General features: G+C 49.4%; 1 protein-coding gene across 1 annotated transcript in view; it reads right to left on the bottom strand.

Annotated features, from left to right (window-relative positions):
* KCNH2 (potassium voltage-gated channel subfamily H member 2) overlaps nucleotides 1-20,393 on the bottom strand; it is a 137,950-nt gene that overhangs the window by 58,193 nt on the left and 59,364 nt on the right. The window contains exons 3-5 of the mRNA XM_060782796.2: nucleotides 11,523-11,687; nucleotides 8,046-8,576; nucleotides 2,313-2,527 (exon numbers count right to left, since the gene is read on the bottom strand). Coding sequence (XP_060638779.2) covers nucleotides 2,313-2,527; nucleotides 8,046-8,576; nucleotides 11,523-11,687 — 911 coding nt within the window. The remainder of the gene's footprint in view (nucleotides 1-2,312; nucleotides 2,528-8,045; nucleotides 8,577-11,522; nucleotides 11,688-20,393) is intronic.

Here is a 20,393-nt window from a genome sequence, read left to right as displayed (position 1 = left end):
TGGCTTAAGGAGCTGGCCATGTTTAGCCTGAAGAAGAGAAAGCTGAGAGGAGATATGTCAGCCATGTATAAATATGTGAGAGGAAGCCACAGGGAGGAGGAGGGAGCAAGCTTGCTTTCTGCTTCCTTGGAGACTAGGACGCAATGGAACAATGGCTTCAAACTACAAGAGAGGAGATTCCACCTGAACATGAGGAAGAACTTCCTGACTGTGAGAGCTGTTCAGCAGTGGAACTCTCTGCCCCGGAGTGTGGTGGAGGCTCCTTCTTTGGAAGCTTTTAAACAGAGGCTGGGTGGCCATCTGTCAGGGATGCTTTGAATGCAATATTCCTGCTTCTTGGCAGAATGGAGTTGGACTGGATGGCCCACGAGGTCTCTTCCAACTCTTTGGTTCTAGGATTCTATGATTCTATGATTCTATGAAGTGCCCAGTGTCCAAGGTCTCTGGCCAGCCAGGTGCCCGCCCTCCAAGGGACCCTTCCTCACCCCCAGGGCCAGCAAAGCAGAGGATGAATATACCCAACGAGGATGGTGCTGTGGATGGGGGCTCAAGCCACAGGTAGGTCTTCCACCTCACCCCCAAAACACAAGCAATCTAAGGAGAAACTTGAATGCAGCTCCTTTGAGGGAAGTGACGCTCCCTCCCTCTCTCTCTCCCTTCTGAGGGCATTTTGCTTTGAGGCCACCCCTTTTTCCCAGTGGAAGCTCAGAGTGGAAATCCAATCCCAAGGAGCTGCAGAATGAGCAGTCTCCAAAGGTCCTCTTCACCCCACACAATGGGTGGAGCTTCAGAATCCTGGCATCTCTAGTTTGACAAGGATTATTATTATTATTATTATTATTATTATTATTATTTACTATATTTCTATACCGCCCACCTGACATCCGCCGGGAAGTAACAGCCAATAGTGAAAGGACCAAGGCAGAGACATCTCCAGCTCATTCCCTGTTTGGCTATCAGCCAGCATGTCAATGGCTTAAATCAAGACATAGTTTTCTAAGATCTACAGAGACACTCGCTGGAGCACCTCAGCAAGTGAGAGTCCAAAAGTGGCAGGCTCAAACCCAGCACCTCAACCATGGCTGATACCAAATGAGAGACTCCCTGCTGGGCACACAGAAGACTGGGCGACTTGGAAGGCGCTGAACAGACTGCGCTCTGGCCCCACGAGATGCAGAGCCAACCTCAAGAAATGGGGCCACAAAGTGGAATCCACGACATGCGAGTGGGGAGAAGAGCAAACCGCTGACCACCTGCTGCAATGCAACCTCAGCCCTGCCACATGATGCACAATGGAGGACCTTCTTGCAGCAACACCAGAGGCACTCCAAGGGGCCAGAGACTGGTCAAAGGACATTTCATCAACTACCAAGCTTGCAAATTCTGTGTCTTTTGTATGTTTGTTTGTTTTGTTCTGTTAGAAATGTAATACAATTGACTGGTTGCCCTGACATGACAAATAAATACCGCCCTTCTCAACCTGAGGGCAACTCGGGGCGGTTTACAGAACCGACACAATTCGATGCCACAATAAAATAAACAATTAAAAGCATATAAACATCACAAAATTCCATAAACAATATTGCAATTGTCAGCCGTTCCGAGGTCAGATCATTATTTACTACATTGCATTTGAGAACGCCTGCTCACAAAACCAGGTTTTGACTTTTTTTCGGAATGGGTTGTTGTAGGTTTTTTCGGGCTCTATAGCCATGGTCTAGAGGCATTCTCTCCTGACGTTTCGCCTGCATCTATGGCAAGCATTCTCAGTGAGGATGCTTGCCATAGATGCAGGCGAAACGTCAGGAGAGAATGCCTCTAGACTATGGCCATACGGCCCGAAGAAACCTACAACAACCCAGTGATTCCAGCCATGAAAGCCTTCGACAATACATTTTTTCGGAACGTTAGGAGAGTGGGAGCTGATCTAATATCTCTGGGGAGGACGTTCCATAGCTGAGGGGCCACCACTGAAAAGGCCCTATCTCTCATCCCCGCCAACTGAACCTGTGAAGAAGGCGGGACAGAGAGTAGGGCCTCTCCAGAAGATCTTAAATTCCTAGATGGTTCATAAGGAGAGATATGCTCGGACAGATAAGCAGGGCCAGAACCTGTCAAGCTACATGTCAGACTACAAATCCCAGGATGGTGCCCTGATGGCAGCTAAAAGTGGGGTGACTGTGCAGGAGGAAAGGGACCCAATCCATCTGCAGGACCCCCACCTTGGACAAACTGTCCCCAAAGCACCAACGTGGAGAAACGTGCATTCCCACGACTCTCGCGCCCGCAAGCATGCATCCGCCACCACTAACCTGGGTGACCTTCTCAGTGACGTTGTGAGTGCGTTCCTTGAGTTTGCTGGAGGCGATGATCTCCTTCTCGTTGGAGGGAGAGGTCAGGAAGGCCTCGGCCTTGAAGTCCACGAAGTTGAGGGTGATCTGGGGGATCTTGCTGATGGCGCGGTAGCGCATGAGGTCCGAGTCGGAGGTGGAGTTGAGCAGGTGGCTGCGGGCGTTGTTCATGGCGCCTGTGGGAGATGTGGAAGGGAAGGTGGTCAGGGGTCTGCAAGCCTAGCCCACCCACAACACAGGACAAACCACCTCTTGGGGCCTTCAAATCATCTCCCACTTGTGGCCACACAGGTTTCTGGTCACCGAAGCCTTCCTCTGAGGCTGAGAGAGTGACTCCAGGGCACACAGTGGGCTTCCATGGACAAGCAGGGATTCAACTAGGGGAGACTAGGATGCGGAGCAATGGCTTCAAACTACAAGAGAGGAGATTCCATCTGAACATGAGGAAGAACTTCCTGACTGTGAGAGCCGTTCAGCAGTGGAACTCTCTGCCCCAGAGTGTGGTGGAGGCTCCTTCTTTGGAAGCTTTTAAGCAGAGGCTGGATGGCCATCTGTCAGGGGTGATTTGAATGCAATATTCCTGCTTCTTGGCAGAATGGGGTTGGACTGGATGGCCCAGGAGGTCTCTTCCAACTCTTTGATTCTATGAACTGCAAGTGCAATGGTCAGTTCTGTTTTTCATTAAAGTCAGGAGCAAGGGGAGCAATGATTTAATCCGATGAGCAATTGTTGGGTGCCTTTGTAATAAGAAATTCAATGTGTAGATTTGATAAATGTGAATTTAATATGATGTATGGGAATGAATGGAAGGACATATGGATGGAGTTAATAATTTTGGAAGCACCAGTAAAATATTAAGGCCTGCAATGACTAACTACCTGCTTGCTGGACTGTAATTAAAGGTTGCTAATGAGAACTGAAAAGTAAACTTTGATAAGGACTGTGATAACGGTTCTTTCAAGTTAAGAGAAATGTTTACAACATTCATTATGTTAAGAAGGAAGTCAACCCAAGGCTAACACCAACCAAGAGGAGTCAATATCTGGCCAGGAAACTGAGTTGGAGTCAATATACTCCAGGATGGAAGACGTCTATCATTAATCTGCAACTTTTGGGAAGACAGCAGAATATTCCTATAAAGAATCTATCTAATAATGCTCAAATTGTGGCAGACCTGAGGAGTCTGGTTCACCAGCATTGAAGCAATGGTCCTCTGCCATCAACTCCGCTGGACCGGCCACATTGTCCGGATGCCTGACCACTGTCTTCCAAAGCAGTTGCTCTACTCCAAGCTCAAGAACGGAAAACGAAATGTTGATGGGCAGGAAGAGAGATTTAAAGATAGGCTCAAAGCCAACCTTAAAAACTCTGGCATAGACACCAAGAGAGAACGGGGAAGCCCTGGCCCTTAAGCGCTCCAGCTGGAGGTCAGTTGTGACCAGCAGTGTTGCAGAATTCGAACAGGCATGAATGGAGGGCGAAAGAGAGAAACGTGCCAAGAGGAAGGTGCGTCAAGCCAACCCCGACCGAGACCGCCTTCCACCTGGAAACCGATGCCCTCACTGCGGGAGAACATGCAGGTCAAGAATAGGGCTCCACAGCCACCTACGGACCCACAAGAATACTGATCCTGGAAGACTATCCTACTCGGCCAACGAGGGATCGCCTAAGTAAGTAAGTAAGGGGGTTGGACTGGATGGCCTTTGGGAGTCCCCTTCCAATTCTAGGTTTCTATGATAGATAGATAGATAGATAGATAGATAGATAGATAGATAGATAGACAGACAGACAGACAGGCAGACATATAGTGTCTTCCTGTATGGCCGAAGGGGGTTGGACTGGATGGCCTTGGGGGGTCCCCTTCCAACACTTTCAACACTATCATCTTATGCTTGATAGATAGATTTGGGATGACATCAGCAGAATATTCCTATAAAAGACTCAATCTAATAATGCTCAAAGTGTGGCAGACCTGAGGAGTCTGGTTCACCCGCCATGCTCTGCTTCATGGCGGATTTGCAAGGGAGCAGGCTGGTCACTTTGGCACTTCTTTCTCAAGGGAAGAGGAAGAAGTGCGCTTTTGGAGTCTTGGATTTTGTGCAGGGAGTCAGCTTCTGCTGTGTGGAAGGCAGGGATCTGGTCCTTGGCATTGTACTTAGAGAAAGGATGCATTTTGGAGTTTTGAAGGCATGGAAGTTTTGGAACTATGCATTGGAAGGGCTGCATGAAAGCAGGGTCTTTACTTCTCCAAGGAGGGAGAAAGGGATATGGTAATATCTGGATGCATGAGAATGAATGCATGTACATGTGTGTGAATGCTGAGTGAAAATGTCATCCTCCTTTGTTTGTTTGCTAGCCACATAATTGTGAATCCAATGTAGTTGCATAGAATCAGTATGTCTGTATGTCTAAATGTTTTTCTGCAATCTGATCTGCAATAAAAAGAACCTCTGCTTGAAAGTTATTGAAAAGCTATTCACGGCACCTTCAAGTTCTATCTGACTCACCCAACCCTCAGGTGGCTCCAGCACAAGCTTTTCCCGGGTTGAGAGTGTAGGACTCATGCCAAGTGACTCATTGGGCTTCCACGGCTGAGCAGGGATTCCAACTCTAGTCTCCAGAGTCCTAGCCCAACGCCAACTCAAGTAGCCCAACGGGGTTTATAGATGTATGTGTGGGCGGGGAAGACTGTTGGGGATTTACTGTGGGCTTCGTAGGCGGCCATGCTGAGTAAACATGTGCTCATCCTCTAGATCAGTAGTTCTCAACCTGGGGTCCCCAGATGTTTTTGGCCTACAACTCCCAGAAATCCCAGCCAGTTTACCAGCTGTTAGGATTTTTGGGAGTTGTAGGCTAAAAACATCTGGGGACCCCAGGTTGAGAACCACTGCTCTAGATGTTTAAGGCCCCAGAGCACTGCCATGGATGGAGCTGTACGCAAAGCCCTCGGCCTTGATGGTATCCCTTGTGGGGTCTACAAAGTCCATGGGCCACAGGCAGCCCTCACCTTTCACAGGCAGATGGCCAGGTCCTAATACTGGCACAGACAACCACCACCTGGACCTGAGCCATGCAAGCGGGTGCTCCCGTCCAGCTCTCCATGGCTGGAACCCCCACTGAAAGTGCCGGTTCCCCCCAAGAAGGCATGATTCCATAGGGTCAGGTTTTAGCACAGCTGGCTTATCACCAGCAGCAATAGATCATACCAATCAAAAGGTTGGCAATTCGAAGCCCGGGTTGGGGTGAGCACCCGACCTTCAGCCCAGCTTACTGTTGGGACTCAGCCTGTGTGTGACCCTGTGTGTGAACTTGAGCCGGAATCTCCGATTGTGTTGCCTAATGTTGATAATATTGATGTAAACGTTGATGGGCCCAGTTTGGATAGTGAGGCTGAAGTGATCAATGAGGACGAGGCTCAAGATGGAGACACTTTGGGCAGGAAAAATCCTACAGTCTCACTATCCAAACTGCCGATCTACTACCAGGCTCAATTCAAGGTGCTGGCACTGGCCTATAAAGCCCTAAACGGTTCCGGCCCAAGATACCTAACTGACCGCCTCTCGGCCTATGAGCCCATGAGGACTTTGAGATCTTCCGGGGAGGCTCTGCTCTCGATTCCGCCTGCGTCACAGGCACTGGCGGGGACGAGAGATAGGGTCTTCTCGGTGGTGGCTCCTCGGCTGTGGAACACCCTTCCTGTGGACATCAGGCTAGCTCCCTCCCTGTTGATATTCCGCAGGAAATTAAAGACCTGGTTGTTTAAGAAGGCATTTGAGCAAGAAGTGCAATGATTGATAATTTGACCATAGGAATGGAACAACGGAAATGATATCGGATTGTGGGTTTGACGATGAGACAACACGGAATGGCTTTTCTAGTAATGTTTGATGTTTTTGATTAGGATGTTTTTGATAATGATAATGTTTTTTGATAATGATGAATTATTTTTACACTATGTCTTGTATTTTGCACCTGTTTTTCTATGTTGTACACCGCAATGAGTTCGCCCCTGGGCTGAGAATTGCGGTATATAAGCGAAGTAAATAAATAAATAAATAAATAAATTTAGAGGCTTCAAGGGAAAAGCCAAGTTCTCATGAGAAAGAAAATTCACTCCCTTTTCCTTCTGGCCCAAGATAACTTGACACCTGGTCGGGTCAATGATAACAGCCACAGTCTGGAGATAAGCCAGAACCGCAGGGAGACTCAATGTTTACGTAGGTCTGAGAGAATCCGACAACTGAAACCAAAGATTAGAGTTAGCCGGAATCAGTTTTTGAGATTTAAGAGTGGCCATTTATTTATTATTTATTTATTACGGTTGCTTATACCCCGCCCTTCTCACCCGAGGGGACTCAGGGCGGCTTACACAAACAAGGCACAATTCGATGCCTGTATTACAAAAACATAACATCAAAATGAGGGGGATTTCCTCAGACCAAGCATCATTTACGTAAACGATGCTCCAGGGTTTTCCAGTTTCCAGCGGCCTGGTCTCCAAGGAAATTTCTGGCTTCAAGTGAGGTTAGCAAGGGCTACTCTGTTCATAGATTTCTATTGAGAGTATTCTGGATTTTACTGCTTTGGATTCTCTGCAAGATTCCAGGATATTGCTGTTTGCTGTTTCATTTTGACTTCCTTACCTTTGGACTTCAATCTATTTTATATTCATCATTAAATAACATTGTATTTTTCCTAAACCAAAGTATGGTGTATTAATGACAAGAGGGCTCTGTTTCCTGCGCTGGAGTGCAACACTTACTGTCCACCTAAGCTGTCCGAAATCAGTTGTGAGATGTTAGTAGAGAAATTAGGCACCGCTTAAGCGGGTAGATATTTTATGGCACCATAAAGGAAATACTAGAAAAATGCTGGTGACCAAAGGAAGGAGGATATCTGTGATCAAAGGCTCTTCGTCATAGAGGATGGAGCGACAGCACCACCCTGTGGCCAGAATTGAGCACAACCTCCAGGACGTCGAAGTTGGGAAAATGCTGAGATAATACCTCTATCTGTTGTCAGTCCTGTCTGCTTAATGGCATTGAATGTTTGCGGTGTATGGCTCTTCGTCATAGAGGATGGAGCGACAGCACCCCCCTGTGGCCAGAATTGAGCACAACCTCCAGGACGTCGAAGTTGGGAAAATGCTGAGATAATACCTCTATCTGTTGTCAGTCCTGTCTGCTTAATGGCATTGAATGTTTGCGGTGTATGGCTCTTCGTCATAGAGGATGGAGCGACAGCACCCCCCTGTGGCCGGAATTGAGCACAACCTCCAGGACGTCGAAGTTGGGGAAAATGTTAATACCTCTATCTGTTACCTGTCCTGTCTGTTTAACGGCATTGAATGTTTGCCATGTATGTGTTCTGTGATCTGCCCTGAGTCCCCTCCAGGGTGAGAAACAAGGATGGAATATAAATGCTGTAGTTAAATAAATAAATAATAAACCATGCCTTCTTGTGCTTAGAGACAGTCCATGGCACCAAGGTCAAGAGCAGACCTTGAGGGTCTCATACCCCCAGGAACAGAGTATGAGGGGACCCCGAAGGCCACCTAGTCCACCCCTTTGACGACAAGGATGACGATGCCGTGAGTCCACCTCCAAGGGCCACCCTGCAAGGCGGTGCACCCAGCCTCTGCTCAAATGAGGGAGACCCTCCATCCATGTAGCCCCTCCCTCCCCACCGACTGACCTGTGCTGGCGTGGCGGCTGTGCCCGCGGCCCTTCTCTCCATCGCCCTTCATGGCCTCAATGTCGTCCACAGAAGAGGCTCGGCGCACGCTGTAGAAGCTCTCACGCGATCGGCTGCGCACCAGGCTGCAGTTGGAGAAGGAGGCCTCCAGGCTGAGGCGAGCCTTCTCCGTGCGGGGTGAGGAATGGGTCACGGGGGGCTCTAGCCGACCGCCCCCACCTCCGCCTCCGCCGCCTCCTCCATCGCTGCCCTCCTCCGCTTCATGGTCTTCCTCCTCCTCCTCTTCCTCCTCCTCCTCCTCTTCCTGGGGCTCCATCAGGGCCTGCTGGTCCTCGGGGCCACCGCAGCCCAGGCAGTGGTTGTCCAGGGAGGCCGTGACCTCGTCCAGTGCCACCGTCTCACTGCTCCGCTTGGAGAAGTCCACCACCAGCACTGAGGCTCCCTCCGGGTCCGGGTCCTGTGGCAGGGACTGCTTGCTCCCCGCCAAGGCCAGCAGCGCAGGCAGCTTCAGGCGGAAGGACTTCCCGCGGCCTGGGGGGGAAACGGTCAAGGGACAGTTAAGCCATGTGGCCATTCTGACCTTCTAGAAGCCCACCTGGAAGACAACCCAGTGGTCATCCTTTGACCAGAAGCCCACCTGGAAGACAACCCAGTGGTCATCCTTTGACCAGTAGCCCACCTGGAAGACAACCCAGTGGTCATCCTTTGACCAGTAGCCCACCTGGAAGACAACCCAGTGGTCATCCTTTGACCAGTAGCCCACCTGGAAGACAACCCAGTGGTCTTCCTTTGACCAGTAGCCCACCTGGAAGACAACCCAGTGGTCATCCTTTGACCAGTAGCCCACCTGGAAGACAACCCAGTGGTCTTCCTTTGACCAGTAGCCCACCTGGAAGACAACCCGATGCTGGACTCTAAGTCACCCTTTGTCCCCTGTGAGCCTCTCAGGTATGCTGCTCCGCTGTCCCAGGTGCGTCTACACTGCGGAATGAATGCAGTTTGACACCCCTACAACTGCCGTGGGTCAACGCATTGCAATCCTTTTTATTTCCAAAGTACACACATTATATCATAAGTATTGGTAAACAGTGGATTATATCTATATAAATAAAAATGTTATGTTCGTTTGTGGGATTAACAGAACTCAAAAACCACTGGACGAATTGACACCAAATTTGGACACAAGACACAAATCCGTTCAATGAGTGGCCATCACTCGTAAAAACACTGGAAAACATAGCAGAAGAGACTTAGAAAGCCAAAATAACAAAAAAAAACCACTACATCACATGCACAAAACCATATATATATATACACACACACACACAAACACACATACACATATACACAAATATATACACACATATATGCCTATATATGCACACAAAACACATATACAAAGAAAGGGGAAGGAAGGAAGGAGAGAAGGAGGGAGAGAAAGCGGGAAAGAAGGAGGGAAGGAGAGAAGGAAGGAAAAAAAGAAAGGTAGAGAAGAAAGACAGGAAGGAGAGAGGAAATAAAAAAGTGAAAGAAGGAAGGAAAGAGAGACGGAAGGAAGGAGAGAAGGAACGAAAGAGAGAAAGAGGGAGGCAAGGAAGGAAGGAAAGGGACAAGGAACCAAAGAGCAAAGGAAGAGAGGAAAGAAACAGGTAGAGAAGGAAGAAAGGAGAAGGGAAAGAGGGTGGGAAGGTTGGCTACAGCAATGCATGACGGGTACAGCTAGTAATATTATAAAATTATAATATAATATACTAATAATATAATTATAATATTGCAATAAGACAATATAGTGCTAATAATAATATGATATTATAATTATATATTTATATTGCATGTAATATTACTAATAATATTACAATATAATGGTATAGTACAATATAGTAATATTTAATACTGATATTGTACAATGCTAATAATATAATATAATATAATATAATATAATATAATATAATATAATATAATGTAATGTAATGTAATGTAATGTAATATAATATAATATAATATAATATATTGTGTGTGTGTGTGTGTGGATATATATATATATATATATATATATATATATATATATAATCTATCTATCTATTTATCTATCTTGTAAGCCGCTCTGAGTCCCCTTCGGTGTGAGAAGGGCGGCATAAAAATGTCGTAAATACATAAATAATAAATGAATAAAATTTAATATAAAAAGAAATAAATAAATTTAATGTTTATGTATGTGTACAGCCTATTTATGTCCCACCACTGAATGTTTGCCGTTTATACGTTGTGCTTTGCCCTGAATATTTTGCCCTATCAAAGCGCTTAACTAGCAGTGTTTGGGTGTATAGGAAGGTGTGTATGTATGTATGTGTGTGTGTGTGTGTATATATATATATATATAGGAGCCCTCAGTGGCACAGTGGGTTAAATCACTGAGCTGCTGAACTTGTTGATCAAAAGGTTGCAGGTTCAAATCTGGGGAGTGGCATGAGCTTCTGCTGTCAGCCCCAGCTTCTGCCCACCTAGCAGTGTGCGTAGATTAATGGGTACCCCTCCGGCAGGAAGGTAATGGCACTCCATGCAGTCATAGTAGCCACATGACCTTGGGGGTGTCTATGGACAATGCTGGCTCTTCCGCTTAGAAATGGAGATGAGCACCAGAGTCCCAGAGTCGGACATGACTGGACTTATTGTCAGGGGAAAACCTTGACCTTTACCTAGGAAAGGTAAAGGCTTCCCCTGTCATGCAGTCCAGTTGTGTCCAACTCTGGGACTCTGGTGCTCATCTCCATTTCTAAGACAAAGAGCTGGCGTTGTCCGTAGATGCCTCCAAGGTCATGTGGCCACCGGCATGACTCATAGAGTGCCATTACTTTCCCACTTTCCCACCAGAGCAGTACCTATTGATCTACTCACATTTGCATGTTTTTGAACTGCTTGGTTGGCAGAAGCTGGGGCTAACAATTGGAGCTCATCCTGCTCCCCAGATGCGAACCGTCAACCTTTTGGTCAGCAAGTTCAGCAGCTCAGGTTTAACCCGCTGTGCCACCAGGGGGCCAGATATAGATATAGATGTGTGTGTGCATGTGTATATATATCACATCATATACATAGATACATACATAGATACATACATACATACATATAGGGCCCCCTGGTGGTGCAGCGGGTTAAATCGCTGAGCTGCTGAATTTGCTGACACACACATATAGTTTAAATAAAGGGAGCTGTAGTTTTCCAATGCCTTTAGCCCTCTCTGCCAAAGAGTGCTGGGACCTCACCAAACTACAGCTCTCACAATTCTACAGCATGGAGCCATGGCAGTTAAAATGGTGTCAAACTGCATTCATTCTGCAGTGCAGATGCACCTCAAGACCTGCAGACCGGTCACTCTTTTTCGTCACCCGCCTCTCAATTCCCTCCAGATGACCAGTGGTGGGCCCACAATGCACCCATGGCGCGTGCCCCCATCCCTTTCTTTCTAGGGTCCTTTCCTACCTGTGGGGAGCCAGGCGGCCGGAGAGACCCAGTGGTTGGTGTTCTTGACCGGACTGGTCAGCAGGTCCCGGTCCATCACCACCTCGAAGTTGAGGATGAACATGATGACGGCCCCATCCTCGTTCTTCACCGGGACCACGTCCACCAGGCACAGGAAGCAGCTGCCTGGAGCGGGCAAAGGGGAAGAAGAAGCAGAAACGTAAACATAAGCATCATCATCATCATCATCATCATCATCATCATCATCATCATCAATAAATCTACCACTGCCATATGTGTGCCCTGTGTGTATGTTCTAGCAATGTGGGCATTGCAAATGAGGGAAAGAGGGAGCCCCCTCCCCAACTGGTCAGCCTTCCTTGAGGGTCAGCAATGGGGTCACGGTGTTCCCAAAGCAAGGAGAACAAGGAGGCAGAGCAGCGACGGAGGCAAAGTCTGAGGAAGGACCTCAATGGAGAAACAGAGACTGAGGGCCCTTCCAGACTGGCCGTTATCCCAGGAGCATCCGTGTTTAAAAACGTGGATGTTCCCAGGGGTCCATCAACACACGCCCCAGAAAGCGCATGGAAAACCATGGGAATACTGTCTGGAGTGCAGTAGTGGATTATCCAAGAAGGCGTGGAATAAACCCACTATCAAATTAATTCAGGTGTGTCCAGGACATCATCTGGACAGCCCCCTTTTTATTGTGGGAGACTGTCTAGATGCGCCCTGAGGTGGGGAGAGTCATATGCAGCGACCCCAAAGGGGTCAAAGCCAACCTTAAAAACTCTGGCATAGACACCGAGAACTGGGAAGCCCTGGCCCTTGTGCGTTCCAGTTGGAGGTCAGCTGTGACCAGCAGTGCTGCAGAATTTGAAGAGGCACGAATGGAGGACGAAAGAGAGAAATGTGCCAAGAGGAAGGTGCGTCAAGCCAACCCTGACCGGGACCGCCTTCCACCTGGAAACCAATGCTCTCACTGCGGGAGAAGATGCAGGTCAAGAACAGGGTTCCACAGTCACCTATGGACCCACCACCAGGATACTACACCAACAGACCCACTGCCAGTACTGCGATCTTGGAAGGCAATCCTACTCAGACAATGAGGCATCGCCTAAGTAAGTCTTATCAAAGACTCAGTCTAATAATGCTCAAAGTGTGGCAGACCTGAGGAGTCTGGTTCACCTGCCATGCTCTGCTTCATGGGAAGGACAGAGGCGGTGTATTTGGAGTGGCAGATTTGCAAGGGAGTGGTCTGGTCACTTTGGGGCTTCTTTCTCAAGAGAAGAGGAAGAAGTGCACTTTCGAAGTCTTGGATTTTGTGCAGGGAGTCAGCTTCTGCTGTGTGGAAGGCAGGGATCTGGTCCTTGGCATTGTACTTTCAGGGAAAGGATGCATTTTTGGCGTTTTGAAGTTTTGGCGTTCTGGAAGTTTTGTACCTGTGCGTTGGCAGCCTTCAGGAAAGCAGGGTCTAGCCCAACAAGTGCTTCTTGGGGAGAGGAGATTCCATCTGAACATTAGGAAGAACTTCCTGACTGTGAGAGCTGTTCAGCAGTGGAACTCTCTGCCCCGGAGTGTGGTGGAGGCTCCTTCTTTGGAAGCTTTTAAGCAGAGGCTGAATGGCCATCTGTCAGGGGTGATTTGAATGCAATATTCCTGCTTCTTGGCAGAACGGGGTTGGACTGGATGGCCCATGAGGTCTCTTCCAACTCTTTGATTCTATGATTCTATGATTCTCCAAGGATATAAAACACTGATCCTGGAAGACTATCCTACTCGGCCAACGAGGGATCACCTAAGTAAATAAGTAAGTAAGGGATCCCTAAACTCCATTCCTACCCTTTGTATCCCTTCTTCTCCTGCAGATGCCCAAACTGGGTTCAAAGTGGGGTCTAAAGCCAGGAGGCGCTCTCCAACACTATTCCGCAAACATGGAGTTGGAATAGACCTCATGGACCAACTCCATGGGGTCTAAAGCCAGGAGGCGCTCTCCAACACTATTCCGCAACCATGGAGTTGGAATAGACCTCATGGACCAACTCCATGGGGTCTAAAGCCAGGAGGCGCTCTCCAACACTATTCCGCAACCATGGAGTTGGAATAGACCTCATGGACCAACACCATGGGGTCTAAAGCCAGGAGGCGCTCTCCAACACTATTCCGCAACCATGGAGTTGGAATAGACCTCATGGACCAACTCCATGGGGTCTAAAGCCAGGAGGCGCTCTCCAACACTATTCCGCAACCATGGAGTTGGAATAGACCTCATGGACCAACTCCATGGGGTCTAAAGCCAGGAGGCGCTCTCCAACACTATTCCGCAACCATGGAGTTGGAATAGACCTCATGGACCAACTCCATGGGGTCTAAAGCCAGGAGGCGCTCTCCAACACTATTCCGCAACCATGGAGTTGGAATAGACCTCATGGACCAACTCCATGGGGTCTAAAGCCAGGAGGCGCTCTCCAACACTATTCCGCAACCATGGAGTTGGAATAGACCACATGGACCAACTCCATGGGGTCTAAAGCCAGGAGGCGCTCTCCAACACCATTCTGCAACCATGGAGTTGGAATAGACCTCATGGACCATCCAGTCCAAACCCCTGCGATGAAGCAGGAACATCGCATTCAAAGCACCCCTGGCAGGTGGCCATCCAGTCATAGGCTCTCACTCCCAATCTGGTCCCGTCTGCAAACTTGATGATCCTGCCTTATCACCCTTCATCCAAGCCATTAATAAAGATCCCGAGCAGGATCTGCTGATGGCACTCCGCTCATCACTTCTTTCCAGGATGAAGAGGAAGCCTTGGGGAGAATCACCCTCTGGGTTGGTTTGTTTCTCCAATTCCATGTCATAGAATCATAGAATCCTAGAGTTGGAAGAGATCTCATGGGCCATCCAGTCCAACCCCCACCAAGAAGCAGGAATAGAGAGGAGATGCCATGAGGAACATGAGGAAGAACTTCCTGACTGTGAGAGCGGTTCAGCAGTGGAACTCTCTTCCCCGGAGTGTGGTGGAGGCTCCTTCTTTGGAAGCTTTGAAACAGGGGCTGGATGGCCATCTGTCAGGGGTGCTTTGAATGCAATATTCCTGCTTCTTGGCAGAATGGGGTTGGACTGGATGATGGCCCACCAGGTCTCTTCCAACTCTTTGATTCTATGATTCTATGAATATTGCATTCAAATCACCCCTGACAGATGGCCATCCAGCCCCTGTTTCAAAGCTTCCAAAGAAGAAGCCTCCACCACACTCTGTGGCAGAGAGTTCCACTGCTGAACGGCTCTCACAGTCAGGAAGTTCTTCCTCATGTTCAGATGGAATCTCCTCTCTTGTAGTTTGAAGCCATGGATCCCTTGCATCCTAGTCTCCAGGGAAGCAGAAAGGAAGCTTGCTCCCTCCTCCTCCCTGTGGCTTCCTCTCACATATTTCTACATGGTTATCATATCCCCTCTCAGCCTTCTCTTCTTCAGGCGAAACATGCCCATTTCCTTAAGCTGCTCCTCATAGGGCTTGTTCTCCCTTGATTGTTTTAGTTGCCCTCCTCTGGATGCATTCCAGCTTGCCAATACCTCTCTTCAACTGTGGTGCCCAGAATTGGACACAATATTCCACAATATTCACCATAGATTTGCTTAGCCCACATTGGACTCGTTTCCTTGTCAGAAGGTCATGGGTGGGAGTGGGTCTGGCTGGTGCTAAGATGGCATGTGCGTGTGTGTTGCATCCACTTAGGCAGCCCACACTCTCTCAGCCTCATTCCATCCCACTGACAACAAAGGCAGAAGTGACCGATGTGTGTTGTTCTGTTTTGCACTGAGATTATGTTGATGAACATCTCTGGATGTTCAGCACCATCAATGCATGCCCCCCCTCCCCTTATTCCCCTCTTGTGCACAGTGGGGGGGGGGGGGCATGGTGCCAGAATCAGGAAATGAGCCAAGAGATTGGGGAGGGGGGGGGGAGATTGAGGCAGAACAACCCATAATCCGCCCAGAGCATTTCTGACAGCTGTGGCGCTAATCCGGCACAACTGGAGCCAGAGGAGGATTATCTCACGCTCATCTGGGGAGGAAGACCACCCCACCCCCCTCCCTTAAGTCCCAGAGATGACACCAGAGGGTCATCCGCTCCCGCTCCCATCAATGGGAGACCAGAATGGAGCCAAAGGGGTGGAGAGAGGGGTCTTTCCTGGGGGACAGGCCAATGCAGAGGCCTTTCCATGGGGTGCGGGGGAGACTTCACTGCCAAGAGGTCAAGCTCCAAACCCCATTCCAGGCCTGACCTCATTTGCAAGAGAAGCCAAAGGGATTTGGGGCCGCCCTCCTCCTCCTCCTCCTCCTCCTCTGAGAGCAATTTTCCCTACAGATGCTCAGGCCCCAAAGATAGCCCCTTGACCCCTCCTCTCTTGGACATTGCTCTTTGCAAAGCCTTGGAATGGACGCAAGAGGCAGCAGTAGCAACAGGGACGAGGGAGGTGCTTCTGAAAGGCCTTTGCACATGCTCAGGAGCCCTCTTGGCACAAAGAAAGAGCTCTGGAGCAAAGCAGTTCCAGCCCCATTTTCCCAGCCTCAGAGCCCCCCACACATCACCCAAAATACACCTTCACACGCTTACGTCCACTGCAAAGCAGGACAAAGCACTCTGCACATGCTCAGGAGCCTTCTTGGCACAAAGAAAGAGCCCTGGAGCAAGGCAGTGCCCTCCCCCTCCCCATTTTCCCAGCCTCGGACCCCCCACTCTAAATACACTTCCACACACTTACGTCCACTGCAAAGCAGGACAAAGCACTCTGCACATGCTCAGGAGCCTTCTTGGCACAAAGAACGAGTTCTGGAGCAAGGCAGTGCCCTCCCCCTCCCCATTTCCCAGCCTCGGACCCCCCACTCTAAATACACTTCCACACACTTACGTCCACTGCAAAGCAGGACAAAGCACTCTGCACATGCTCAGGAGCCTTCTTGGCACAAAGAAAGAGCCCTGGAGCAAGGCAGTGCCCTCCCCCTCCCCATTTTCCCAGCCTCGGACCCCCCACTCTAAATACACTTCCACACACTTACGTCCACTGCAAAGCAGGACAAAGCACTCTGCACATGCTCAGGAGCCTTCTTGGCACAAAGAACGAGTTCTGGAGCAAGGCAGTGCCCTCCCCCTCCCCATTTCCCAGCCTCGGACCCCCCACTCTAAATACACCTCCACACACTTACGTCCACTGCAAAGCAGGACAAAGCACTCTGCACATGGTCAGGAGGCTTCTTGGCACAAGGAAAGAGCTCTGGAGCAAGGTGGCGCTCTCCCCCTCCCCATTTTCCCAGCCTCAGACCCCACCCCACCCTAAATACACTTCCACACACTTACATCCACTGCGAGCCTACCAGGACAAAGCACTCTGCACATGCTCAGGAGCCTTCTTGGCACAAAGAAAGAGCTCTGGAGCAAGACAGTGCCCCCTTTCCCTCCCTATTTTCCCAGCCTCAGACCCCCACCCCACCCCAAATACACCTATGTCCACTGCACCCCAAATACACCTACGTCAGACCCCCCTCCACCCTAAATACACTTACGTCCACTGCAAGCCTGCCAGGACAAAGCACTCTGCACTCTGCACATGCTCAGGAGCCTTCTTGGCACAAAGAAAGAGCTCTGGAGCAAGGCAGCGCTCTCCCCCTCCCCATTTTCCCAGCCTCAGACCCCCCACCCCACCCCAAATACACCTATGTCCACTCCACCCCAAATACGTCAGACCCCCTCCACCCTAAATACACTTACGTCCACTACAAGCCTGCCAGGACAAAGCACTCTGCACTCTGCACATGCTCAGGAGCCTTCTTGGCACAAAGAAAGAGCTCTGGAGCAAGGCAGCGCTCTCCCCCTCCCCATTTTCCCAGCCTCAGACCCCCCACCCCACCCCAAATACACCTATGTCCACTCCACCCCAAATACGTCAGACCCCCTCCACCCTAAATACACTTACGTCCACTACAAGCCTGCCAGGACAAAGCACTCTGCACTCTGCACATGCTCAGGAGCCTTCTTGGCACAAAGAAAGAGCTCTGGAGCAAGGCAGCGCTCTCCCCCTCCCCATTTTCCCAGCCTCAGACCCCCCACCCCACCCCAAATACACCTATGTCCACTCCACCCCAAATACGTCAGACCCCCTCCACCCTAAATACACTTACGTCCACTACAAGCCTGCCAGGACAAAGCACTCTGCACTCTGCACATGCTCAGGAGCCTTCTTGGCACAAAGAAAGAACTCTAGAGCAAGGCAGTGCCCCCCTCCCCATTTTCCCACCCTCAGACCCCACACCCTAAATATACCTCCACACACTTATGTCCACTGCAAAGCAGGACAAAGCACTCTGCACATGCTCAGGAGCCTTCTTGGCACAATGAAAGAGCCCTGGAGCAAGGCAGTGCCCTCCCCCTCCCCATTTTCCCAGCCTCAGACCACCCCCCACCTTAAATACAACTCCACACACTTATTATTTATTTATTTATTTATGTCCACTGCAAACACGTCCACTGCAAGCCTGCCAGGACAAAGCACTCTGTACATGCTCAAAGAAAGAGCTCTGGAGCAAAGCAGTGCCCTCCCCCTTTTCCCTGCCTCAGACCCCCCCCCCCCCCAAAATACACCTCAACACACTTACGTCCACTGCAAGCCTGCCAGGACAAAGCACTCTGCACATGCTCAAAGAACGAGCTCTGTATCAAGGCAGTGCCCTCCCCCTCCCCATTTTCCCACCCTCAGACCACCCCCCACCTTAAATACACCTCCACACACTTATGTCTAATGCAAAGCAGGACAAAGCACTCTGCACATGCTCAGGAGCCATCTTGGTGCAAAGAAAGAGCTCTGGAGCAAAACAGTGCCCTCCCACCCCTCATTTTCTAAGCTCCAGACCCCCCACCTCCTCCCCAAATACACCTCCACACATCCACGTCCATCTTGACCGCTCATCTCCTTATTTGAAGGCGAACACGAGACTCCATCAGAGGGAAGTATGAAGGTATTTTTGGTATGCAGATAGCAAGGATGGAGATGGTCAAAGCAGGGATGGGAACGAGAGAGGCCACAGGATGGGTCGACACCAACTTTGGTCCTCCCTCCAGGTGTTTTGGACTCCAACTCCCAGCATTCCTAACAGCCTCAGGCCCCTTCCTTTCCCCCCTCAGCCGCTTAAGCGGCTGAGGGGGGAAAGGAAAGGGCCTGAGGCTGTTAGGAATGCTGGGAGTTGGAGTCCAAAACACCTGGAGGGCCCAAGTTTGCCTCAATCCTGGCCTACACTGGGACTGGGGCCCTGGGGTCACTCACCTCCAGGTCAAGGCCGGACACAGGGCTCTCCTTGGTCCAGAGGGAGGGAGGTGGACGTTAGGGATGGATGGATGGAGAGCCAGCAGTGGCATCCAAGGAAGAGAGAAGCCTGGAAGGAGGCTGCTGGGGATCCGGGGAGGGCGAGCAAGGCCGGGATTTCATGCCTAAATATGGCCAGGTCCAGAGCAACGCCATGGCAACGGGGAAGCAGGACGAGGCAACCTGACCCCTGGCAAGGGAGGAAGGGAGGGAGGGAAGGAACCCAGGCAGAAGGGATCTGGAGATGGAGGAGGAGGAGGAGGAAGAGAGGCCTCCAAGGGACGTCCCTATGACTGACCACTCCAGGCCACACACAGGGTAAAGGTAAAGCTTTCCCCCTGGCGTTGTCCAGTCGTGTCCAACTCTGGGACTCTGGTGCTCACCTCCATTTCTAAGCCGAAAAGCCGGCGTTGTCCATAGACACCTCCAAGGTCATGTGGTCACTGGCATGACTGCATGGAGTGCTGTTACCTTCCTGCCAGAGTGGTAACTATTGATCTATTATTTATTTATTTACTTAATATATTTGTATACCACCCTTCCCAGTCCTTAGGCGACGCAGGGTGGTTTACAATGGCAACAATCAAAGGCTTTCATGGCCAGAATCACTGGGTTGTTGTAGGTTTTTTCGGGCTATATGGCCATGGTCTAGAGGCATTCTCTCCTGACGTTTTGCCTGCATCTATGGCAAGCATCCCCAGAGGTTGTGAACTCTTGTCTGCTGGAGCTAGGTGGGAATGTTTCAACTGACCACCTTAATTAGCATTTGATGGCTTGGCAGTGCCTGGGGAAATCTTTTGTTGAGAGGTGATTAGATGTGCCTGATTGTTTACTCTCTGTTTTTGTGCTGTTGTAATTTTTGAGTTTTTTAATATTGGTATGTGTCCAGGTTGGACACAGCATATTCTTTGAGAAGACAGAAATGCCGGACCACTCTCACAACCACCATGTCAGATTACACAGAGAAGCCATTGAAATCCACAAGCATTTGGACAATTTCAGCAGAAAGGAGGAAACCATGAAAATGAACAAAATCTGGCTACCAATATTAAAAAACTCAAAAATTACAACAGCAAAACAACAGAGAGGAAACAATCAAGTACATCAGGTGAAACATTCCCACCTAGCTCCAGCAGACAAGAGTCCTTTGTCCCACCCTGGTCATTCCACAGATATAGAAACCCTTTTCCCTAGTTCCAGCAGACCTCACTCCCTCTGAGGATGCTCGCCATAGATGCAGGCGAAACGTCAGGAGAGAATGCCTCTAGAACATGGCCATATAGCCCAAAAAAACCTACAACAACCCAATGGCAACAATGTATTTATGGATGTATTTTTTAACTTAATTTATGTCTAATTGTAGTGTGTAATTGTAATTGTTTGTACTGGCATTGAATATTTGCCATTACTTATGTGTAAACCACTTTGAGTCCCCCTCAGGGTGAGAAAAGCGGTATACAAATACTGTGAATAATAAAATAACGATTCAATGCCCCAAACCATAAAACATTTAAAAACATTAACACATAAT

The sequence above is a fragment of the Anolis sagrei genome, chromosome 6 (assembly GCF_037176765.1).
Source record: "Anolis sagrei isolate rAnoSag1 chromosome 6, rAnoSag1.mat, whole genome shotgun sequence".
Lineage (NCBI taxonomy): Eukaryota > Metazoa > Chordata > Lepidosauria > Squamata > Dactyloidae > Anolis > Anolis sagrei.
Note: the sequence above shows the minus strand (reverse complement) of the source record. Positions and strands in the feature narration are given on the sequence as shown.